Here is a 20,896-nt window from a genome sequence, read left to right on the forward strand (position 1 = left end):
TATCTCCTGTAGGGCTGTTTTCGTGGTTACGAAATTGGTTAATGACTGGCGATTCTGGAACGTCTTTATTTCTCCATCAATTCTGAATGACAGCCTTGCTGGATAAAGGATCCTTGGCTGCATGTTTTTCTCTGAGAGAGCTTTAAAAATGCCCCCCTAACCCTTTCTCTCATTCCAGGTCTGTGTAGACAGGTCTGACGTAATTCTGATACCTTTGCCTTGGTACGTGAGAAATTTCTTTGCCCTGGCCGCTTTCAATACTGTATCCTTGGATCTAATATTTGCGAAATGCACTATGACGTGACGTGGCGTAGGTTTGTCATGGTTGAGCTTGGGTGGGGTCCTCTCTGCCTCTTGGACACGAATGTTTGTTTCCCTTGCTAGGTTAGGGAAGTTTTCAGCTACAATTTGTTCAAATATCTCTTCTAGACCTCTGTTTTTCTCCACCCCCTCGGGGATGCCGATGATTCTGACATTGGAACGTTTCATTGAGTCAGTAATCTCCCATAACCTACATTCCTGAGCGTGGATTTTTTTGAGTCCAGCTTCTGTTTTTGTTTTTCTTCTACTAACCCCTCCTCCAATTCGCTAATACGTTCCTCTGCCTCAGTGACCCTGGCCATCAGAGCCTCTAGTTTTGACTGCATTGGCTCATAGAATTTTTAATTTCTGTCAGATTCGCTCTCATTTCCGCACTTAGGGATTCTATATTCTCAGTAACATTTTCGTTAATACTTTTTTCAAGTCTACTCATCATCTTGAGCATTGTTGCTCTGAATTCCATTTCTGATAATTTGGTTACATCCATATCCATTATTTCTGTGGCAGGGGTCACAGACTCATTGTCTTTTCTTTGCTGGGGGGGGGACTTCTCCTTCTCGTCATTCTGATGAGGAGAGGTTGAGGGGTTGTCCAGAGCCCAAATTATCGACTGGGACCCAGGCCGTGCGCCCTTGTTTTATAGGGATCTTTGGGATGTGGGCTTCTTCTTTAAAGATTTTATTTATTTATTTATTTATTTATTTATTTATTTATTTGAGACAGAGAGAGACAGACCGTCAGCAGGAAAGGGAATACAAGCAGGGGAGTGGGAGAGGAAGAAGCAGGCTCCCAGCGGAGGAGCCCGATGAGGGACTCCTTTCCAGAACGCCGGGATCACGCCCTAAACCGCCCTAAACCGAAGACAGGCGCTTAATGACTGCACCACCCAGGCGCCCTAGGATGTGGGCTTCTTGATTTTTCAGCCTGCCTTCTGGGGGAGGGGCCTGCCACGCTGATACTCAGGCAACCCTGTTTGGGTAGAGTCTCCGTGTCCCCTGCGAGGGGGGATGGGGATGGGCACTCCCTGAGCCGGTATTTCCAGGCTTTTGTTCTCTGGCGGCTTTCCCTGGCGGTCAGCTGTGCCTCTTCTGAGAGTCAGAGCAGCAGCGGCCAAATCTCAGCCTCTGTCTCAGAACAGAGGGATCACGGACCGTTCTCCACTGATGTTCTGGCCACTTTAACTCTGTTACTGTTGGTGCTGCTCAACCCTGCAGCGTCCCGGGATGTGCGCCTCACACCCGGTGTCCCAGCCCTCACTTCCAGGGCCGGTGAGTCTCTGTCCTTTGTGTTTCTAACGCCGCCAGCCGCCCTGCGCGCGCTCCTGGAGCTCCCGGTCTCAGTCTATTTCTAGTGAGCACACCGGCATTCCAGAGTTCCGTGAGAAGTCTGGTGGCGCGCGCTCCCAGCTCAGGGTCTCAGTCGGCTGTCTCGCAGGTGCCGTCCGCAAATCCGCCCTCTCTCCCGTGCAGGTGGCCCGCCAGCCGCCCCGCGCACTCCGGGAGCTCCCGGTCTCAGTCTGAATCCAGTGAGCACACTGGGATTCCGGAGTTCCGCAAGATGCCTCGTGGCATGCGCTCCCGGCTCACGGTCTCAGTCTGCTGTCTCGCAGGTGCCAGTCCGCCTGCTCCCCCGTGCAGGTGGCTACCGCTTCCCGGCGCCCGGACACAGGAGCTCCCTCCGCCTTCCATTTATCTTCCGATATCTGTGCGCGGTTTCACGGCTCCCTGCTTTGTACCTCAATAATCAGCGCTGGAGATGTTCATTTGTAGAGATCCAGATGTATCTTCCTGCATCTCAGGCTGATTCCGTGGATGTTCAGGCTGGTCTGGTACCTATCCAACTCGACTCAGGGGACTGGCTGAAAAAGGGGTCCCCTACTCCTCCGCCATCTTAACTCCTAGAGCCATATACACTCTTAACTCATTTGTATAAAAAGATTAACATTTTCAGTCATCTTTAAATGCATTTTTGAACAACTCTGTGGGTCAGTGGGAGTTTCTCACCTCCTCCTCTTTCTTGCCCATTCCCAACAGCTGGAGGGGTAATCACAGAAGGGACTGGAGAGGCGGCGGCGGGGACAAGGGCAGCAGCTGCTCCAGCAGCCTCTGGCCGAGGTGTGGTCTGATATTCAACTTTTTAAAAAATATATCTTTTTTTCAGATTTACAATAACTGAATGGAAAGTACAGAGTTTCCACATAACTCCTTACCTCCTCAATTTCCTCAATATTAACATCTTACCTTAGTGTGGTACATTTATTATAATCGATTAATCAATATTATTAACTGAAGTCCATAGTTTTCATTAGAGTTAACAATTTGTATCATGTATCCATCATTACAGAATCATACAGAATAGTTTCACTGCCCTAAAGAATCCCCTGTGCTCCATCTATTCATCCCTCCTTCTTCCCCACGAGGGAACCACTGATCTTTTTAACTTTCTCCAGTTTTGCCATTCAAAAATGTCATACAGTTGGGATCATACAGTATTAGTTGTTGCAGATTGGCTTCTTTAACAACACGCATTTAAGGTTCCTCTGCATATTTCTAAGGCTTGATAGCTCATTTCTTTTTTTTTTTTTTTTTAAAGATTTTATTTATCTATTTGACAGAGATAGAGACAGCCAGCGAGAGAGGGAACACAAGCAGGGGGAGTGGGAGAGAAAGAAGCAGGCTCATAGCAGAGGAGCCTGATGTGGGGCTCGATCCCATAACGCCGGGATCACGCCCTGACCCGAAGGCAGACGCTTAACCACTGTGCCACCCAGGCGCCCCTTGATAGCTCATTTCTTTTTAGTGCTGAATAGTATTTCATTATATAGATATACCAAGTTTATCCATTTATCTATTGAAGAGTATCTCAGTGGCACCCAAGTTTGGGAAATTACAAATAAAGTTGCTATAAACATCTGTGTGTAGGTTTTTTTTATATGGGGATACATTTGTTTACTCATTTTGGTAAATATTAAGGAACATAACTGCTGGGTAGCATGGTAAGAGTATGTTTAGTTTTTTAAGAAAGTGTCAAACTATCTTCTAAGGCAGCTGTAGCATTTTGCCTTTTCCTCAGTGATGAGTGAGAGTCCCCGCTGCTCCACATCCTTACCAGCATTTGGTGCTGAGTGTTTGGGATTTTAGCCATCTTAATAAGTATGTGGTAGAATCTTACTGTTGTTTAACTTGCAATTCCCTAATGATGAATGATGTTGAGCATCATTTTTTCAAATGCTTGTTTGTCATCTGTGTATCTTCTTTAGTAAGGTGTCTGTTCAGATCTTTGGCCCACATTTTAATTGGGTCATTTGTTTTCTTATTGTTCAGTTTTTAAAAGTTCTTTGTATATTTTTGTATACCAGTCCTTTATCAAATAATGTTTTACAAAGATTTTCTCCTTGTCTGTGGCTTGTCTTCTCATTCTCTTAACAATGTCTTTCACAGAAAAGTTTTTAATTTTCATGAAGTTCAACCTAACAATTTTTCCTTTCAAGGGTCATGTTTTTGGTGTTGTATCTAATAAGCCATCCTCACACCAAAGATCACCTAGATTTTCTCCTATGTTATCTTGCAGGAGTTTTATAGTTAGCCTTTACACTTAGGTCTGTGACCAATTTTGAATTATTTTTTGTGAAAGGTGTAAAGTACATGTCTAGAATTTTTTTGCACATGGATGTCTAGCTGTTACAGCACCGTTTGTGGAAAATATTATCTTTTCTCCATCAAATTGCTTTTGTGCCTTTGTCGAATGATAGTACTCATGTCTCTGTATTTCTGGGCTCTCTATTCTGTTCTATTGATCTATTTGTCCATTCTTTCGCAAAAGACACATTTTCTTGATTACTGTCACATTTTATGGTTTTTAAAATTTTCCAGCTTTACTGAGATATAACTGACATAACATTGTGTAATTTTAACATGTACAGTATGATTTGATACACATAAATTGCAAAAATATTCACCACAATAAGGTTAACACATCCTTCACCTCACATAATTACCATTTTGTTTTTCTTGTTGTTACGATGAGAACAAACAAACAAAACAGAAACATAATCATAAAAACAGAGCAAACTGGTGGTTGCCAGAGGGGAAGGGGTTAAGGGGGTGAGCAAAATAGGTGAAGGGAATTAAGAGGTATAAGCTTCCAGTTACAAAATAAATAAGTCATGGGGATGAAAAGTACAGCATGGGAACTACAGTCAATAATATTGCAATAACAGTGTATGGTGACAGATGGTAACTATACTTATAGTGAGCATAGCTTAATGTTGAGAATTGTCAAATCACTATGTTGTACACCTGAAACTCATATAACACTGTATTTCAACTATACTTTGATAAAAAAAAAAAGGTCTTCAAACTTAAGCTTAATAATTTTATCTTAACTTCCCTTTTCTCCAGTATGATTTCTGTCTCTTAATTTTAAATCCCTCTTACCTTGAGGTAAAAATTATTTTCTGTTAACCTACTTCCCCTCTAAATGTTAAAAATGGATTGGTTATTAGGAACCTTTATACTCATTCTCCTCTCTTATTATAAGCAGTCAACATCAATTGCAGGCGCCTGGGTGGCTCAGTTGGTTAAGCAACTGCCTTTGGCTCAGGTCGTGAGTCTAGAGTCCCGGGATCAAGACCCACATTGGGCTCCCTGCTCAGCAGGAGGTCTGCTTCTCCCTCGGACCCTCCCTCCTCTCATGCTCTCTCTCTCTCAAATAAATAAAGTAAAAACAAAACAAAACATCAATTGCTAATTTTTTTTCTTTTTAAAAACATCAAATTATATGAATTAATCATTCTAGCATAGCTCACACGTTTCTTTACTGCTAATATGGATTCAGTAATGAATGATGTTATAGGAAAATGATAATATAAAGTGCATACCTCAGGCCTCAGAGAAGGAAGAATAACAATTTCTTGCAAGGCTTGTTTTGCCAACTCTTGCCCAGCTATATCATCAAATTTAACAGCTGTTCCACTAAGAAATAGAATTTCAGTTAGCTCCACAACAAAATATGCTTCAGTTATTATAATATGAAGTCTAAACTCTATGAAATAAAATTATTTTTATGTTAACTGTGAAATTATAATTAAATCAGGAAACCAATGGTTTTCTACATTTGCAGTAACTGAAAACCATCATAAAAATTAAATATGTATATTAAACAAGGTATTATTTTATTCATGATATATTGTATAAATAAATGCAAAACTAAAACCTACTAATAAAACACTTTAGATGGCAAACTTACTTGTCCACAATTTCATTCATTATAAGGTTAGCAAGGTTGCTGTCCACATTCCTAAAATTCTTCAAGTCTTTCTTTTTACGAGCAGCAGTTGTAGGGGTAGAAGGTTTATTTGTTCTATTTGTTTTTGGTGTACTCTTAAAGGATACAAAATTATAATGTAAAAATACAACCTAACATTAACACTTTTCATAAGTGAGTTAACCTTAAAGTTCACAGAATTAAAAGTTTAAAAATAGGAAAAGGATACAAAAAACCAAAAACTGTATATTTACTCCAAGGTAAAATGGTATTCACTACAAAACTATACTTGGCATGAAACGGGTTTACAGAGGATTCCATCCAGAGAGATTTAGGTACCATAAAATAAAAAGGCCCTATGACAATTCAGTCATATAATGTTGATTGTTAGAATTATAACAAAACTATGTTTAATGTTATAAAACATTTACATAAATTTAAACAAAAGAATAACAAATTTAAAATTACAAGCATTATATAAAATAGACTACACAAGCAACTTACTACAAAATACCTAATCAGGTCTAAAGGAAGTTAAAATGAGATTTGCTTTTTAATAGCAAGTTATCCTTGTAGATTAAAAAAAAAAGAAAACTACATTCAACTTTGTAGAAACCTATCGATTCTCCAAGATATTATAAAGTACTTGTAATAATCTTCAGCAAGCATATCATGTTCGAAATCTTCTATTTGAAAAAGCACAGCAATTAAAGTTACCGTCTTCAAATACCTTATGAGTTCCAGGTGCGGGAGCAGGTCCCTGTCTCACTCCAGAAACCATGGATAACCCACTACAACTAGGTGCTCTGTGGTGGCCTGACAGACCTGTGGATCCAGTCTTCATAACTGTTTTTGAACGAGGCAGTGAATTACTAGTGTGTGTTAAGGGATCTTTTCTTTTTGGAACAGCTCCACTTTCTATCAAGGAAAAAGTAAAATCATCATGGTTAGAAAACTGTGGCTAAACATGATAAAATAAAGACGGATACAAATTTGTAAAACTAAGCTAATACTTTTTTTTTTTACATTAGCACTATTTCAAAGTAAGATTTCATTTAGAATATCAAGTAGGATGTTCACTGGGATTATCACTTGGTGGACAAGATTATGGTTATTTAGTTTTACCTTTTCATGATGTATATTCTAATTTTCTTATAAGGAATATGTATTTGTAATAAGAAGAAACACGTTCATTTGCGGGGACAGGAGGAGAATATAAAAAGATTCCCAAATGAAGTTGACAAATATTCAAGCAACAAAATGCAGTAAAGGCATTAGCTTTATCTTGTTACAGAGCTGGGGCAGGGGAAAGCACTGCATTACCTTGGTTTCAAACTTTTAAGACTGTAAAATAGTATGAAATTCCACAGTCTGTGTCCACCAAAACAGTTTGTAGAAATCATCAATTTTTAATTTAAAGGGTATAAAGATGTGGGTTTTAATATGCCAAGTATTCTATGTGCTATATATATGTAAATAAACACATATGAAACATCACAAACAAGCCTAAAAGGTTACCTGACCTACCTATACTGCACTTCTACATAAATTATAGGCTTTCAAATGTTCAAATCTCACTGCTTCCAATATTTTTATATTCCATAACAAACATCAGTTTACTAATAACAATGTTTACAGTAAAAACAAATGTTAAATCGGTAAGCAAATAAGAATAGCCTACAGAAAAGACAATAACCTTATCTGTGTTTGTCATCAAGTTCCTTAAGGTGTTTTAAGGAAACTCAAAGGAAGAGAACTTCAGAGTAGAGCAAGGTGATCAAGAATTTTTTCCCATAAACAAATTAAAAGTTCCGAACCACATGTTCAAGGAACTAATGGATAGCAACCCTAAAGGAAAAAGCAGGAAAGCAATCTAGAAAAGGGAATAACAATAAGCAAAAGCAAAGACATGAAAAAGAGCAAAATCTGTCTAGGCTGAAGATAAAGATCATTCATTTCAGAGGAAAAAAGGGAAAGTGGAAAAGAATTTCTTCAGACAGTAAACATACAGTCCTGAGTCTATAAGTGAATAGGAATTTCCAGGTGGAACTATGAGAACGATAGGAGACTTTGCATTAAAAATAATAAAAGTCAGCAGGCAATGGAGTATGTTCAAAATGCTGTAGGAAGAAAAAGAGGGTTAACCTTTATCAATGTTATATCCTGGTAACCTGTCACATAAGAATGAGGGTATTCTGGACATTACAAAGACTAAGAAAGTTTACTATCTACAAACTTGCATTGAAAGAATTACTAAAGAAGGTCTTTTGGTTAAAAAGCAAACAGAAAGAAATAAGGAATCTGTGGGAAGGAAAATCTCAAAAAAGAAAGCATAATAAGAATATACTATTTGGTTTTGGGTAAATAATACTAAGTCATAATGTTAAATTTGATTTTTCAATATAACTAAAAATAGTGATATTTATGTATCAGGAGATGAAGGGTAATTTGGCATAGGAATTAAACCTTTCACCTGAATAAGAAGTCAATACATATCTAAAACTGTTCAATCAGTAATAGCAATTTAAGTATAATATCTGGAAATATAGTAGGAAACAAAAGAAAAAATAGCAAGAGTTAGACAATGTATGAGGAGACAGCCTAGGGGTGAAAGCTGGAAGAGAGAAGAGATGGGAAGAGGAATACTGTTTTTCTTTACAAGCCTTTCAGTATTTATTTTTTCATCAACCCTTTAAGGTACGATCTATGAATAATAAATTGCATCCATTTAAAATGTACAATTTGATGAGTTTATAAAGATATATTTAAAGATGAAATAGCCACTAAAATCAAGATATGAAATATTTCCATCATAGCCAAAAGTTTTCTTGTATTCATTTGCACTCCGTCCCTTATTGCCCCTGGCCCTAGGCAATCACTAATCTGCTTTCTGACAAGGTAGGAGTCACCTGATTTAGTAATTTCTATTGACCTAGGTTCAAGATCACTGAAGCTTCCATTTGACATCTCCAATCTGCTGCTGAGGTTATCTAGTAAATTTTCTTATTTCACCAATTGTACTTTTCAACTTTAGAACTTCCCATTCTTTTTATTGTGTAGTTTATGTTATGTGCTAAGATTGCAGGTTTGTTAACTGATGCCCTATTTTCTTTTAATTCTTTTAACATATTTATAATAGCTGTTTTGAAGTCTTTGCTACATCAACATCTGGGCCCAGTCAAGAGTCAGCTTCTAGTGACTAATTCTGTTCTTGAATAATGGTCACACTTTCTCATTTCTTTGCATGTCCAGTAATTTGGAGTTGAAAACTGGACATTGTAGATGACACACTGAAGTAGTAAGTGGCCTTTGGCGTAACTATTTCCTAAGAGAGATGATGTAACTCATCCAAGTGAAATATCACAGAATATTCCAGATGTGGGTGACACTAGTAAAACAGGCCTGGAGTAAGCCAGCTCACTGACTAGGGCTCAGTGGGTATCAATTACCAGTACTGCAAAAATTAGCTGTGCAGTCAGTATGTTCCCCGCAACAAGAAAACAGAATAGGACAGATAACAGGGATTTAAAATAAGATAGGTTGGTTTTTTTTAACATAGGTCCCAGGAGGAGAACGTTCTGCATGTCAAAACAAAACCACGGGATCTCATATGTGGAATGACGTGGAAGAGAAGCAAGATAACAAAGGAAAGGCATACTAGCTCTTCACGGCTAGGAAATTTTTGCTATTTACCTTGATAGGATTATTAGGATCTCAAATTTATATCTTGGAAACTTAATTATTTACATGTGGTGTATTATTACAAGTTTCTTATGGAAATGTCAGCTCTTCACATCTGTGCTAAGAGAAACAGGCAAAATATTTATTTCTATACTAGAGATGGTGTTCTAATCACGTACAGGAAGGAATAGGAAAAGGAATATAATCAATGACATGGGGCTCTGTACTGGCAGACGAAACCAAAGTAAGAACTTCTTAAGAGGTAAAGCCAGAAGGGAAAGACTTGATGACCTATTGTCTCCAGTCCATAGAAATCCACTTACCATAATTCTTTTCTATTGAAGTCTTGAAAGTTTTGTATTACATATGAATAAAGAAGGCAGTTGTCTTATAGTCTAAACTAAGGATTTTCTGTTACAAATTGAACAAAGAAATATTTACTTTAATAAAATTTAAGCCCTGAACATGAAACTAAGGCTGAAAAAATCATCAATAAAACTAGCCAGGACGTCAGAGAACTTAACAAATGAAGATTCCTCTCCCTGCCAAACAAAACAAAAAACCACGTTATCTTCTATAAGAATTGATGCCCAAAAGTTCATGGAAAACAAATTTAACCCACAGTAAATTAACAGTATTCTAATGTGCACTCGCTTCAGCAGCACATATGCTAAAATAGTTTTCTAATGTTTCTCCTCACTAGCTAAACTCAGCTTCAAATTTTTCCTAACAGGTACTATGATAAAACAATCATGTGTAGTATATATGAAAACTGCTGTGCAATTAAAATTGATATATAACAGAGAAATTAAAATTTCTGTCTTGGGGCACCTGGGTGGCTCAGTTGGTTAAGTGCCTGCCTTTGGCTCAGGTCATGTTCTCAGGGTCCTGGGATCAAGCCCCACATGGGGCTCCCTGCTGAGCAGGGAGCCTGCTTTTCCCTCTGCATCTACCTGCTGCTCCCCCTGCTTGTTTTCTCCCTCTCTCTCTGTCTTTTTTTTTTTTTTAAAGATTTTATTTATTTGACAGAGAGAGAGAGAGAACCAGCGAGAGAAGGAACACAAGCATGGGGAGTGGGAGAGGAAGATGCAGGCTCCCAAAGGAGGAGCCCAATGCGGGGCTCGATCCCATAACGCCAGGATCACGCCCTAAGCCGAAGGCAGACGCTTAACAACTGAGCCACCCCGGCGCCCAAAATAAATAGTCTTTAAAAAAAAAATTCTGCCTTAAAAAACACTACTTCATAAAAACTTGGTACAGGTATGCATGAAAAAAAAACACAAATGCTGAAAATACAATAGAAACAAAAGAATATTTTAATAATTTAGAAAAATGAACCTTTATATTTTATAATCCCAAAAATGGGAGGTTGCAAAATAAGCAAATAAAGCATGCTGAGAATGGTTATATCTGTTACATATTTATACACCATAAATGATAGGGACACTGTATTTTCCACACAGCCCTGTGAAAACAAAAGCCAACCAAATCTACCGTTACAGAATCAAATCAATATTATCAGGTTACGCAGGACTCTACTCTGCATGCAAGCTTTATTATTTTACATGTTAGTTAACCTAAACCCACCTGACTGGAGATGTCCGTTGCGGCATGTCAAGTTAGTACTGTCATTATTATAGACATCCGTTTGTGACTTGGAAAATTGCAAAACTGGTTGCAGCTTCTCTATGCAACAGAGGGGGGTAGAAAAGAACAAAATAAACAAAAAGAAAAAATACATAATGAAAAAATAAGATGTCCATGTGAAAATAAAAAATAATTCAAGGTGTTAGAAGATGAAGGGTTTGGTATTTATATAAAATTTTCTTAAAAATACAGTTAGTAAAAACTCAGATGTTAAAATAGCAACAGAAATTCACAACTGATTGGCTATGTTCAAAATATGCTTTATTCAGGTTTGGTAACTTGAGGCAGTTTCATATCACTATTGTCACCAGCAAATATATTCTGAGTATCTCACATATCCACATCATTATGTAGAGAGAATGGCATGGAGACAAAAAAAAAGAATATGGTTTTTATCATCCAGATCTTATTAAATATGGTTGGTCACTTACAACACAAATATATTTTTCAAAAAAGACTGTATAGCACAAAAGAAAGAAAGTTGAAAAGGCTTTACAGAAAAAGTGGCTGTGAGTTGGCTAGGTTTTGAAAAGATAAAAAGAAAGGACATTCCAGGAAAGAAAAACAGCACTTAAAAAATGACACAGAGGGAAACTATAAGGAATGTCTAAGAAATGCCATATTTAGCTACATGTTAATATGTCAGGCAAAAAATAAAAGCAACAGAGAAAATGGGAATTCGTATGCTACAGAACAGTACCATTTGTTTAAATACACACATTTGCACGCTTGTATACATGAAGGTTATCCCTAAAAAGGACCCAGAGAAACGTAATAGCAGCTGCCTCTGGGGAGGGGAAATGAGTGGCTGGGACACAGTATGGGACGGATACTCTTCATAATACTGTAGCATGTCCTTTTATTACCCATTTCTATAATTAATCAGAGATTTAAGAGGATTACTTCAACTCTACCCTCACTTTAAATAACAAATCCTCTCTCAAGATCCAGGTCTGTATGTCCAGCACCTGAAGCCCAAGAGCACAGCAGTTTGAGCTGTCTTGCCCCTCTACATTACTGCTGCACTCTCTTTCCCCGTTCAAGTCACCCATACTGCTACTTGACAAATACCCTGCTCCACCACTTACTAGTATGAACTTACTTGAGCCTCAGTCTTCCGAGGGGCTCAATAATTAAATAAAATAATAATATAGAGTACCTGTTCTGTGCCCCTATTCAAAATAGGGGCCCAATGTTTATCACATTTATTTTGTTGCAGTACTCCAAGCTGTCATACTGATTCTTTTCTTTGGTTCTGGGAAGTCGATGAACACGTGCAAAAACGTAGCACATATATACGAACTCTCCTGAACTTTCATTTCTAAGGTCAGACAAGCAGGCGCCATGCTCGGTTTATGGTACAACCGCACATGCCTTTGGGACAGGTTAAATAGCAGCTACCCTTTCTGCACAAAGCACAAAGTACTGAACAGCTTTTGTATCCTAGAACTGGCTGATACAATATACCTTGGAGCTTTTTGTTGTTGTTGTTAGTTAACAGATAGGTCATCTGATTTTTCTCAATGATAATACTCTTCACCATACTGAGAAAGAAACCATTTATATCGGTAATAGACATAAGTCGGAAAAAAACCCTGATTTGTAAATGTCTTCTTTATCAATTAACATTCTCTTCAATGAAGTGTAAGAAAAAGATCACAAACATTCATTACATAGTAAAAGTAAACAAACTAAATCCTTCGTTTTGATAACTAATAACTAGGAATACAAAGCCACAGAAGTTGTTTTGGTGTGTAAGGTTTACATTTATATGTGTGGAAACACCCATATAACACAATAGTAGTTATACTGCTAATATGAACCTGCTCCAACTTATTTTTGTTAAAGAAAGTAAACTTAGTTTAATGCTTCCTTTTGCAATCACTAAAGGTTGTGCAGATTCATTAATGATTTAAAATAAAACTACCACCTTGCTTCTTGATCCCCCCACATGTAATCCCCACACAACCATCTGAGTCATCTACTTAAAAGGAAAATCTTGACCGCATAACTCTTCCGTTTAAAACCCTTTAGCAGCTTCCCATTGCCCAGAGATCAATGTTCAAGCCTCTTTATATACCATCAAGGCCCTCCATGATCGGCCTACATGTCTTATACATACCGAGCAATCCCAAATTCGGTTCTGCACTAGCACCCTTCCCTACCTGCCATCCTATTTCTTACCCTGAGTCTTTGTTCATGCTGTAACTTCTTCCTGAAGGATCTTTTCTCCCAAACATTCTTTAAAGTTTTATCTTTTTAAATCTCCCTTCTAGGTTGTACTTCTTCCAGGAATATTTCTCAGACACCTATTTTAACATCCTACAAAATATTTTTTTTTAAAGATTTTATTTATTTATTTGACAGAGAGAGAGACAGGCAGCTAGAGAGGGAACACAGGCAGGGGGAGTAGGAGAGGAAGAAGCAGGCTCATAGCAGAGGAGCCTGATGTGGGGCTCGATCCCCTAACACTGGCATCACGCCCTGAGCCGAAGGCAGATGCTTAACGACTGCACCACCCAGGCACCCCCATCCTACAAAATATTTGCATATCTCCATCCTGCACGGATGAAGATTTATCTGTTCATGTGTCTGCCTCCCCCAATATATCATGAGCGCCTTAAGAGAGGAACATTATATCCAATCTATCGGTAAATCTGTTTGGTCAACCTTCACGTCTAGTCATAGTCCAACCACTTGTTACAATTTCCCTTCATATCACCCTGGTCCAAGCCTCTCATCATTTTCCTCCTAGCAACAGTGGTCCTACTTGCTCTCTCTGGCTCTACTCTTGGAATATATCAGCAGTGATCTTTTTAAAATTTAAGTCAGGGGTGCCTCGGTGGCTCAGTCAGTTTTGTGGCCAATTCTTGATTTCGGCTCAGGTTATGATTTTGGGGGCCATGGGACTGAGCCCCATGGAGGGCTCTGTTATCAGTAGGGAGTCTGCTTCTCTCCATTTCCTTCTGCCCCTCCCCTTGCTTGTGCTCTCTAAAATAAATAAATCTGTAAAAAAATAAAAATTTAAGTCAGACTATGTCATTCCTTTCCCCAAAATCCTTATAACTGCTCCCCATTTCACAGATGGTAAAAGCTCAAATCTTCATGGTGGCTGATAAGGCCCTGTGTGTTGTAATGAACCCTCCCTGTCCCATTAGTTCTCTGACCTCATCTCTACCATACTCTCTATGCTGGGGCACACCGGCCTCTTCACTTCTTCTCAAACACACCAGTTATGTTTTCTTAAGGGTTTACATCGGCTCTTACTTCTCTCTGGACCATTCTTCTCCCAGATACCTGCATGGCTAACTCATGTCATCTTTTCAAAGATGCATATCTGACCACCCTGCTGGGTGGCTCAGTTGGTTAAGCATCTGCCTTCGGCTCGGGTCATGATCCTAGGATTGAGCCCCGTATCCAGCTCCTTGCTCGGTGGGGAGCCTGCTTCTCCCTCTCCTCCCCACTTGTGCTCTCTCTCTCTCTGTCAAATAAATAAAATCTTAAAAAAACAAAAATAAAAACAAAAAAAGTAAGAGCCCAAACCACCTCCCATCCACCCCTAATCCCCACTACCACATTTTACTTTTTCTTTTCTTTTTTTTTTTTTTTTAAGATTTTATTTATTTATTCGACAGAGACAGAGACAGCCAGCGAGAGAGGGAACACAAGCAGGGGGAGTGGGAGAGGAAGAAGCAGGCTCATAGCGGAGGAGCCTGATGTGGGGCTCGAACCCAGAACGCTGGGATCACGCCCTGAGCCGAAGGCAGACGCTTAACCGCTGCGCTACCCAGGCACCCCTACTTTTTCTTTTCTTCATGTTTATCACCTTCTAACATACTGTATAACTTATTTATTTTTTGTTTATTCCCTACTGTCAGTCTTCCCCCTGCTGGAATAAAAACTATGAAGGAGGGATCCTTGTCTATATCCTAAGTGCCTAGAACATGATAATCACCCAATACATTATTTGCTGAATTACTAAATAAATTTAGTTAATATCCTTGGCACCATACCTGGTCCAGAGTAAGGACTTAATAAATGGATGTTGGATGAAGCTATTTTTTTTATAAAACGGTAACCTCCAGGTATGCCAAAATTATCTTTTTATCTATAACAGGTCTTACAGTTAAGCTTTGCTCAAAGGCTTACGATTACTAACTTGAAGATATATAACATATAGGAACTCTTTCCATTTTATCAGTCTGCATCCTCTCAAACCAGTCTGTACAGGGAACACACAATATGATTCTCCATACAAATTAGATAACTATTGGGCATGCCATCTCTGAAAAACTCCATTTCTTAACCAACGCACAATACACAAATATGTTCTACTATGTACTTGTACACAGTTCTTTTTTTTACTGTCTTTGGTATATATACTTTTAGACTTTCTGAGTTCTCAGAAGATGGAATATGCTGATGCCTTCTTTTTTTTATAATTTTTATTTTGTTGTATTAGTCACTATACAGTACATCCCTAGTAATGCCTTCTATTCCACTTCTTTTTTGAAGTAACATCTTTCAATAGGCACATGCACCTTTGAGGATGACAACAAATGATGACATCCAAAATATCAATTCTTTTAATGCCTAGCTTCATGTCATATATCCTCTTTTTGTCCTCTCCTTTAATAACACAAAAAATTACGAAGTTGCATTTAAAGACAAGTCTATAATTAATGAGATGCTTCCAACAATTTATCATATCACATCTTTAAAAGATAACAACCAGCTCTGAATTATTCAATTTGAAACATGCTACAAAATGTTCCATAATCAAACTTAACCTGCAGCATATATATGTACATATAGTGAAAGGCATTATAGCTAAAATACACAGAAAGTACCAAGCAGAATAATTATTTTACTACAATAACCTCTGATATAATATTTAATTTTATGTGATACAGTAATAATCTTCATGTGGGAGTAAGAAGGCAAACTCTCAGCCACAGAAGCCAGGGGAACACTGCCTTGTCAGCCAGCTAAAAACATTAAAGGATTTCTTTTCACCAGTGTGGGGCAAAAAACTTAATAAACACAATGGACCATATAAGAATGAATAAATGAATGAATGAATAAATGAATGTATGTGCATGTAAATACATGAATGAATATTTATGTATGCATGTGTAAATATATTTTTCCACAAAAGCAGGGTGGTGATTACAGACAGGAAGAAGGAGAATAAAAACCAGCATTTCTGAGTACTTACTATAATTAGGTTTCTTCAATAATTCAATGGTCACATATGGTGAGATAGATATTATCTATTAGCATATTATGAATGAGATGAACAAGGCTCAAACATGCTAAACGTACTACAAATCACAGAGCAATAAACATATACGGTCGGCCTGATTACCAAATATCTATTTCTATCACATCAAGTTATAGTAGAGAACCACCCAAGAAGGGTGGGTTTTAGTTCCAGTTTGTTTTAGGGGTAGATTTACCTTAAAAAAATATTTTTAAAATCTATACCTTCAAATAGAAGATGAAAAGTTTCTCTTTACAGACCTACTCCTGCTGATAAATAAAGAAAAAATGATGGAATTATGTCACTAGGCATCAGTCATCAACTGCTACTAACATCACAAGATGTCAGAACTACTGACAAACATACAACCACCTATCAAGTAGTCTTATTATTAAAAAATAAAAATCAACTTTCAATCCAATCAAGGCTCTGTATCCAACTATCAATTTACAGGGAGGACAAAAGAACATATTAAAAGATATCATGGAGATGCACAGAGGAAAGAGAGACTGCAGGAAACCACTATGTGTCAAAGATCTGGTTTATCAACAAATAAATTACAAGAAAAAACCAGATTAACTTATATTTTATTTTATTTTTTTTTTTAAAGATTTTATTTATTTATTCGACAGAGATAGAGACGGCCAGCGAGAGAGGGAACACAAGCAGGAGGAGTGGGAGAGGAAGAAGCAGGCTCATAGTGGAAGAGCCTGATGTGGGGCTCGATCCCATAACGCCGGGATCACGCCCTGAGCCGAAGGCAGGCGCTTAACCGCTGTGCCACCCAGGCGCCCCTAACTTATATTTTAAAAGAAACACATATGAATCTTCTTGAGAATCTGATGCAAAAAATTATTAGAAAAATAGTAAGAATTATTAAATTTTGAGATACTGACTAGACATTATATTATTATATATTACATTATATATTATATGTAAATTATATTTGGACACTGATCATTTCTTTGGCCATAATTTTTTGTTAGTATTAAAAGAAACTATTCATTATTTTTTAGATGTGATAATGGCATTTTGGTCATTTTATTTTTAAAGCATCTTTATCTTTTAGAGATACAATATGAAATACTTATAAATGAAATAAAAAGATGTCAAGAATTTGTTTCAACACAATATGGAGTGGGGGTGAGTGGGTAGGGATTTATTGGGGTTGGCAAACTCTTTCTGTAAAAAGCCAGATAGTAAATATTAAAATATTTTTTAAAGTTATATATTAAAAGGCTCTGAGGGCTGTATGATCTCTGGATCAACTACTTAACTCTGCTGTCACTGTAGCATGAAAGCATCCAAACAATAATAGAGGAATGAGTAGCTGTGTGCCATCTTATAAAAATAGGTAGTGAACTGGGTTTAGTCCATGGACTGTAATTTGCCAGCCCTTGAGTACAGATAAATCAAGACTGACTATGAGTTGATAATGATTAGAGCTGAGTGATGGATAATTTAATCCATTATATTCTGTTTTGTATATATTAGAAATTTTCTGTAAGTTAGGAAAAAAGCCTAGAACACATTTTCAAGATCACTGATCTATTTCCATCTACATTTAAAGTTTCACTGAACACACTTTCAAATACATCTCATTCCAGTTATACAATTCATTAATTGATACCTAGAAGTTGTAAACGGTCCTTGGCCATAACCAAATTAGTCATCATTTTAGCTTGAAGGCGTCTAGCTCTTTCACACTGTTCACCTGAAAGAACAAAGTGGAAAAAAAATTAAAACATCTATGTTCCCTACTAATATTATTTCAAGATAAAATATTATCCCAACGAATCTCATGGGGAGTCATAGTCTTTTTTTTTTTTTTTAAGATATATTTATTTATTTGAGAGAGAGTGTGGAGGGACAGCGGGAGAGGGAGAGAAGCAGACTCCCTGCTGAGTGCAGAACCCGACATGGGGCCTGATCTCACAACCCTGAGATCATGACCTGAGCTGAAATCAAGAGTCGGGTGCTTAAGTAACTGAGCCACCCCGGTGCCCTGGGAGTCATAGTCTTTATAAAATATCTTTTAAAAAAATCAGTTACAGTTCCTTATGATGGTTTCAGATCTACTGTGGTATTTCATGGATTCTGAGGCATAACTTTTTTTCTCTACATTAAAAAATCTCTGGATTCGAGGTGTGTGTGTGTGTGTGTGTGTGTGTGTGTGTGTGTGTATGTGTGTTTAAGCAAGGGAGAGGTATGGGAGGTAAGGGAGAGAGAGAATCTTAAGTAGGCCCCACACCCAGGGCAGAGCCTGATGCAGAGCTCTATCTCACAACCGTGAGATCATGACCTGAGCCAAAATCAATAGTTGGACACTTAACTGACTGAGCCACCTAGGTGCCCCAAGAGATGTGTTTTATAACCAGTACCAACATACTAAAGCTATAGCCAGACTGCACTCACACTACAGTTTGTCATTGCCTGTGCAGAAACAAATTTGGTGTTTGATATTAATACTGCTGTTGTAGCTATGTCTAAATAGGATGAAGACAGTACATGTAATAAAGTAAAGGTCAAATTCCAAGAGCTAAGAAGAGAATGTGTCATAGTTCAACTGACACTGTTTTTTCTCTTAGTGTACAATCAAAGGCATGCTCGATTCAATGAGATACTATTTTTCTTATTAACTCGTTTTCTTGTAGCTCTTTCTCCATGCAATTGACAAAGAACAAATACATTGTGTACATAATTCATTAAAGTAATGTTCATAAACTCATGAAAAGCCTCAAAGGCCTAACCTCCCATATTATTCTATTCTGCTCTCTTTTGTGCAGGACATCAGTAGCTAAAGAAGTACTCAAAATAAAAAAGGGGAGAGAAAAAAACCTAGCAAATATTAGACACATTGTTAATTATTAGAGATTAGCTGATATAAGTAGTAGAGTCAGCCAACCAGACAACAAACATCCCCTGGGGTGGACTGATCCATAAAGCTAAGACTCTTAGCCTATATAATTTTTCCTTCTGAATTTATTTTAGCTATGATAAACTGAAATAATTTAATAGTGGTACCCACATGCTACACAATATTCACAGCATATTTAAAAAATCAGGCTCTGAAGTCAGGCTGCCTGGGTTCAAATCCCGACTCTACCTACCACTTGCTAGCTATGAGACCTTCGGCAAGTTACTGAACTTCTTTGTACTTAAGGTTCTTTATGTGAAAAGTAAGGATAACAGCAGCAGCCTCAGAGTGTGGGGTTGTGGTGAAAATTAAAAAAGATAACACACATGAAGCATACACAGTGATGCTTGGGCACACAGCACAGTGTGCAATAAATGTTACCCATATATTTAAATATATTATTAGACTCTAATTTTTAATTTTAGGTGATAAGAAAGTAAAGATGAGAAATAACCTCTTTGGTTTTAAAAAGCCAAGTGTGAATCAAAGTAAGACATTTATAGCTCATATTCTAACATGCAGTCAAGCATTACCCACAAACACAAAAGAGAGTCTAATTAACCACTCCTTCTCTGCCTCAACAATGAGGGAAGGACCAGGTTTTTAAAAAGAGCTAAAAATAAGGCTAAAACATCATCAAAAATGGGTTCAAGGACAACACAAGTAATATACTGGTTTTTGCCTGACTGCTACAGGTAATCAAGTTTAAACATAGCTGGTTATAACTTCAATTTCAGCATAGGTAATAAAGCATTAACTGTAAATCTAGAAATGTTAATAATAACATTTGAAAATCTGTCAAATACTTTTAGTAAGATAGCTGTATCTGAAATTAGGGTAATCATGTGAATATAATTTGGGATGGCTATGAAACAAATGTAAATATAATCTTACCTTGTCCTGTAACTATGACAGCTATTCCTTTTTCTAGTTCTTCAATACCTTTCTTATACCATTCCACAGCCTGCTCCTTTTGTCCTGCTTTAAAACAGAAATAATTATTTGTATATATACTAGACATTATATACTAGAATATACGAAACATTTCCCAAATCATGCTGTTATTAAGTGACGCATGAAAAAGTGGGTTGTGATCAAGAAAGTATGAGAAACATTACTATATGACTTCTTAGTACCTTTAGCATCCTAATGTACATGTGAATTTCTAAGAGGGGGGTATAGACTTCAATGTTTCTCAAAATTTTAGGGCTGTGAATCCTTTGTTTGCCATCTCATGGTATTGATGCTTATAACCACTGAAATACTGTACTATGGAAAGAGATTTTAATTAGGGAGAATTTATTTTAAATAAATGACTTTTAAAATACATACTACTAGAATATATAAACATGATTTCAATAATGGGAAAAAACACTGTTTAACCCAACTGTATTGAAATCTGATGTAATTTGTTCATTGTTGGGTGCCTCCTTTCTGGAGTGAGTTTTTATTTTATTTTTATTTTTATTTATTTATTTATTTATTTATTTATTTATTTATTTATTTTTAAAGATTTTATTTATTTATTTGACAGAGATAGAGACAGCCATTTATTTATTTATTTATTTATTTATTTTTAAAGATTTTATTTATTTATTTGACAGAGATAGAGACAGCCAGCGAGAGAGGGAACACAAGCAGGGGTAGTGGGAGAGGAGGAAGCAGGCTCATAGCGGAGGAGCCTGATGTGGGGCTCGGTCCCATAACGCCGGGATCACACCCTGAGCCGAAGGCAGTCGCTTAACCGCTGTGCCACCCAGGCGCCCCTGGAGTGAGTTTTTATTTAACAAAGGATTGCATCA

At 37.4% G+C, this 20,896-nt stretch overlaps 1 protein-coding gene across 4 annotated transcripts in view; it reads right to left on the reverse strand.

Moving 5' to 3' along the window:
* The window catches only part of SPAST (spastin), a 61,262-nt gene that overhangs the window by 24,394 nt on the left and 15,972 nt on the right, over positions 1–20,896 (reverse strand). Inside the window, exons 2-7 of one of the 4 annotated variants that reach the window (XM_045809122.2) lie at positions 19,989–20,072; positions 17,808–17,891; positions 10,855–10,953; positions 6,317–6,504; positions 5,569–5,702; positions 5,201–5,294 (exon numbers count right to left, since the gene is read on the reverse strand). In XM_045809122.2, the coding sequence (XP_045665078.2) occupies positions 5,201–5,294; positions 5,569–5,702; positions 6,317–6,504; positions 10,855–10,953; positions 17,808–17,891; positions 19,989–20,072 (683 nt within the window). Of the gene's footprint in view, positions 1–5,200; positions 5,295–5,568; positions 5,703–6,316; positions 6,505–10,854; positions 10,954–17,807; positions 17,892–19,988; positions 20,076–20,896 lie in introns of all 4 variants that reach the window. The other 3 variants (XM_045809121.2, XM_045809124.2, XM_045809123.2) reach the window with 3 other exon arrangements.

This window comes from Ursus americanus, chromosome 7, assembly GCF_024610735.1.
Source record: "Ursus americanus isolate L20-20 chromosome 7, mUrsAme1.1.p, whole genome shotgun sequence".
NCBI lineage: Eukaryota > Metazoa > Chordata > Mammalia > Carnivora > Ursidae > Ursus > Ursus americanus.